This window comes from Etheostoma spectabile, chromosome 2, assembly GCF_008692095.1.
Source record: "Etheostoma spectabile isolate EspeVRDwgs_2016 chromosome 2, UIUC_Espe_1.0, whole genome shotgun sequence".
Lineage (NCBI taxonomy): Eukaryota > Metazoa > Chordata > Actinopteri > Perciformes > Percidae > Etheostoma > Etheostoma spectabile.
The window spans coordinates 21,605,931-21,607,993 of record NC_045734.1 but is presented as its reverse complement, the minus strand read 5'-3'; the positions used below and the strand labels follow the sequence as shown (position 1 = coordinate 21,607,993).

The 2,063-nt window shown below is 38.8% G+C and overlaps 1 protein-coding gene across 6 annotated transcripts in view; it reads left to right on the top strand.

The window, feature by feature from the left end:
• Positions 1-2,063, top strand: part of LOC116700184 (complement C3) — a 134,518-nt gene that overhangs the window by 88,938 nt on the left and 43,517 nt on the right. Inside the window, exon 1 of one of the 6 annotated variants that reach the window (XM_032533145.1) lies at positions 1,140-1,290. The exons of the other annotated variants lie outside the window; for them this stretch is intronic. Coding sequence (XP_032389036.1) covers positions 1,214-1,290 — 77 coding nt within the window. The 5' untranslated portion in view covers positions 1,140-1,213. Of the gene's footprint in view, positions 1-1,139; positions 1,291-2,063 lie in introns of those variants that run through there. 6 annotated transcript variants of the gene reach the window in all.

Genomic DNA, 2,063 nt, shown 5'->3' with positions numbered 1-2,063 from the left:
AAACATGTGACGCATGCGTCTTCTCAATTCTGCATCAGTAAATCTGTGATCGATACCGTGGTCTATCTAAGAAAGCCGTGAACGTGCATTTATCCCAGCTATCTACACCTGGCTTGACATAGCTTCACTTGTTCATCCTGGCTCGGCAAACGAGCAACCCATTAAGCCGCGATGAGCAGATCACACTAAGTCAAGCTGCGCGTTTTTTACTTATCCTGGATATCTTTATTCTACTTTCCTGCAACAGGCCCCAGGACTTTCTGTTTTTTGAAAATTAGTTGTTATTTTTGTTTTGTAAATAAAAACCTACATTTTTCTGAAAATCGACCTAACTACTCCTCGTGCCTGCCAGTTTGGTCCTTCACAAGTCGGACAGCTAATTTTGCAATATGCTTAGTGAAGCTGTGTGTAAAAATGGTTTAAAGTTAGAAGTTCACATTCCTGCGAGGAAAGAGAGATATGATGTCATCTATAAAGTAAGTTATGTGTGTCAACACAGTAAAAGAGCCACCAACCTGAAAATAATTCATGAATCAGGTACTAAGTGAATGAATCAACAAAAGCCATAACATGTAATAGTTGTAAGTGTTGTTGGAAGAACTCAACACAACAGTTTATTGACTTGTCTGCCTTTACTTTTTTACCTGCCCAATTCGCCAATGAGTACAGTTTTTAACGTTTGGCCTTGCCAAAAATCCCTGTTGTTGAAACTCCCAAAACCCCAGATACTTTGCCCAGAAATTACTCAACACTTTCACCTGACTAGTTGCCTGTGTATGTTCAATATGTTTGCTTATGTGTTACGAACACTGATTCAGCAGGCTCAGATTAAGATTTACAATAGAATAACAAACACAACAAAAAGAAAACAAAGGTGTTACATTAGAAAACATCACAGATGCACAATGGCCATCATTTTTTGATAAACTAGTTGTTCAACTGTATGCTTAGACACACATGTAAACCGTTATTGATTTTCTACTGTTTATCGTTTTCTTTTAGAGCAGAGATTGCTTAATGTTTTTTCAGAAATCAGCAGTTTCTACTGCTACTGGGAAATCATGTGTGGGTGTGTGCTTGTGTTACACATATACAGAAACACTTTGGGAAGAGGCGGGCGAGACAGTAGTGAGGCGAGGTGTGGGGAGTGGAGTGGATAAAAAGAGGGTGCTGCAGAGCGACAGTCTGCAGTGGATCAGGATCAGGCCGAAGGATGAGTAGGACTCTGCTGTGGCTGCTGGCCTCTCTGGCCTTTTTCTCTCTGAGTTCTCTGACTGATGGAGCTCCATTGTAAGTTGACTGCCTTACCTTTACACCAACCCCCCCCCCCCCCATGTGTTTTAGTTAATTCACACAGAAAACAGAGCTAAAATATATAGTGTGTTTATTCATCTTCCTTATATTTACATTATTATTTGATAAACTGCAATAGGAGCAACACAAATATCTATGGTCTTCTGTATGTCTATTGTGTATGTATATTCAATTAAAAAAGGGTATGGATGGAAATTTTATTTTAACTTGTATCTTACCAAAAAAGAAGTTGAGTCCAGTTTGCAGTTTGCGTAACACAAGTCAAGGTAATGTGGTCTTTCGAAAGATTCCAATGAGTTGGCCTCATTCTTGTTAAGAGTTTGCACAACGATGCATTAAGCAAGACAGAGTAAAAGTCCAGAGGCATGATGAAATGTTTTGTTGATCCAGTACTGGATCTTCATCAAGGATCAATAATAATCAATAGATCACTCATTGTGTCTGAAGTCCATGCTAGAACTAATGATAATAATCTAAGCAAATAGGTTTGCTTTTTTCGGTAATTTGGTTGAATTGAAACTTTAACTCACCAATAAGTAAGGCCAATACGGTATCTGTGACAAGGGTTTACCATGCAAGCAGTTCTTTATCTTTTTTAAGGGATCACACACAAAAAGGTTGATAATGTTTTTAAGCACATCATAAACAGCCTGTGGTCAATTCTGCACATTGACTGCGGTGTATTCACATCAATATGTTTCTCTCTTACCGCTGTTCTGCAGGAAGGTGATGTCTGCCCCTAACTTGTT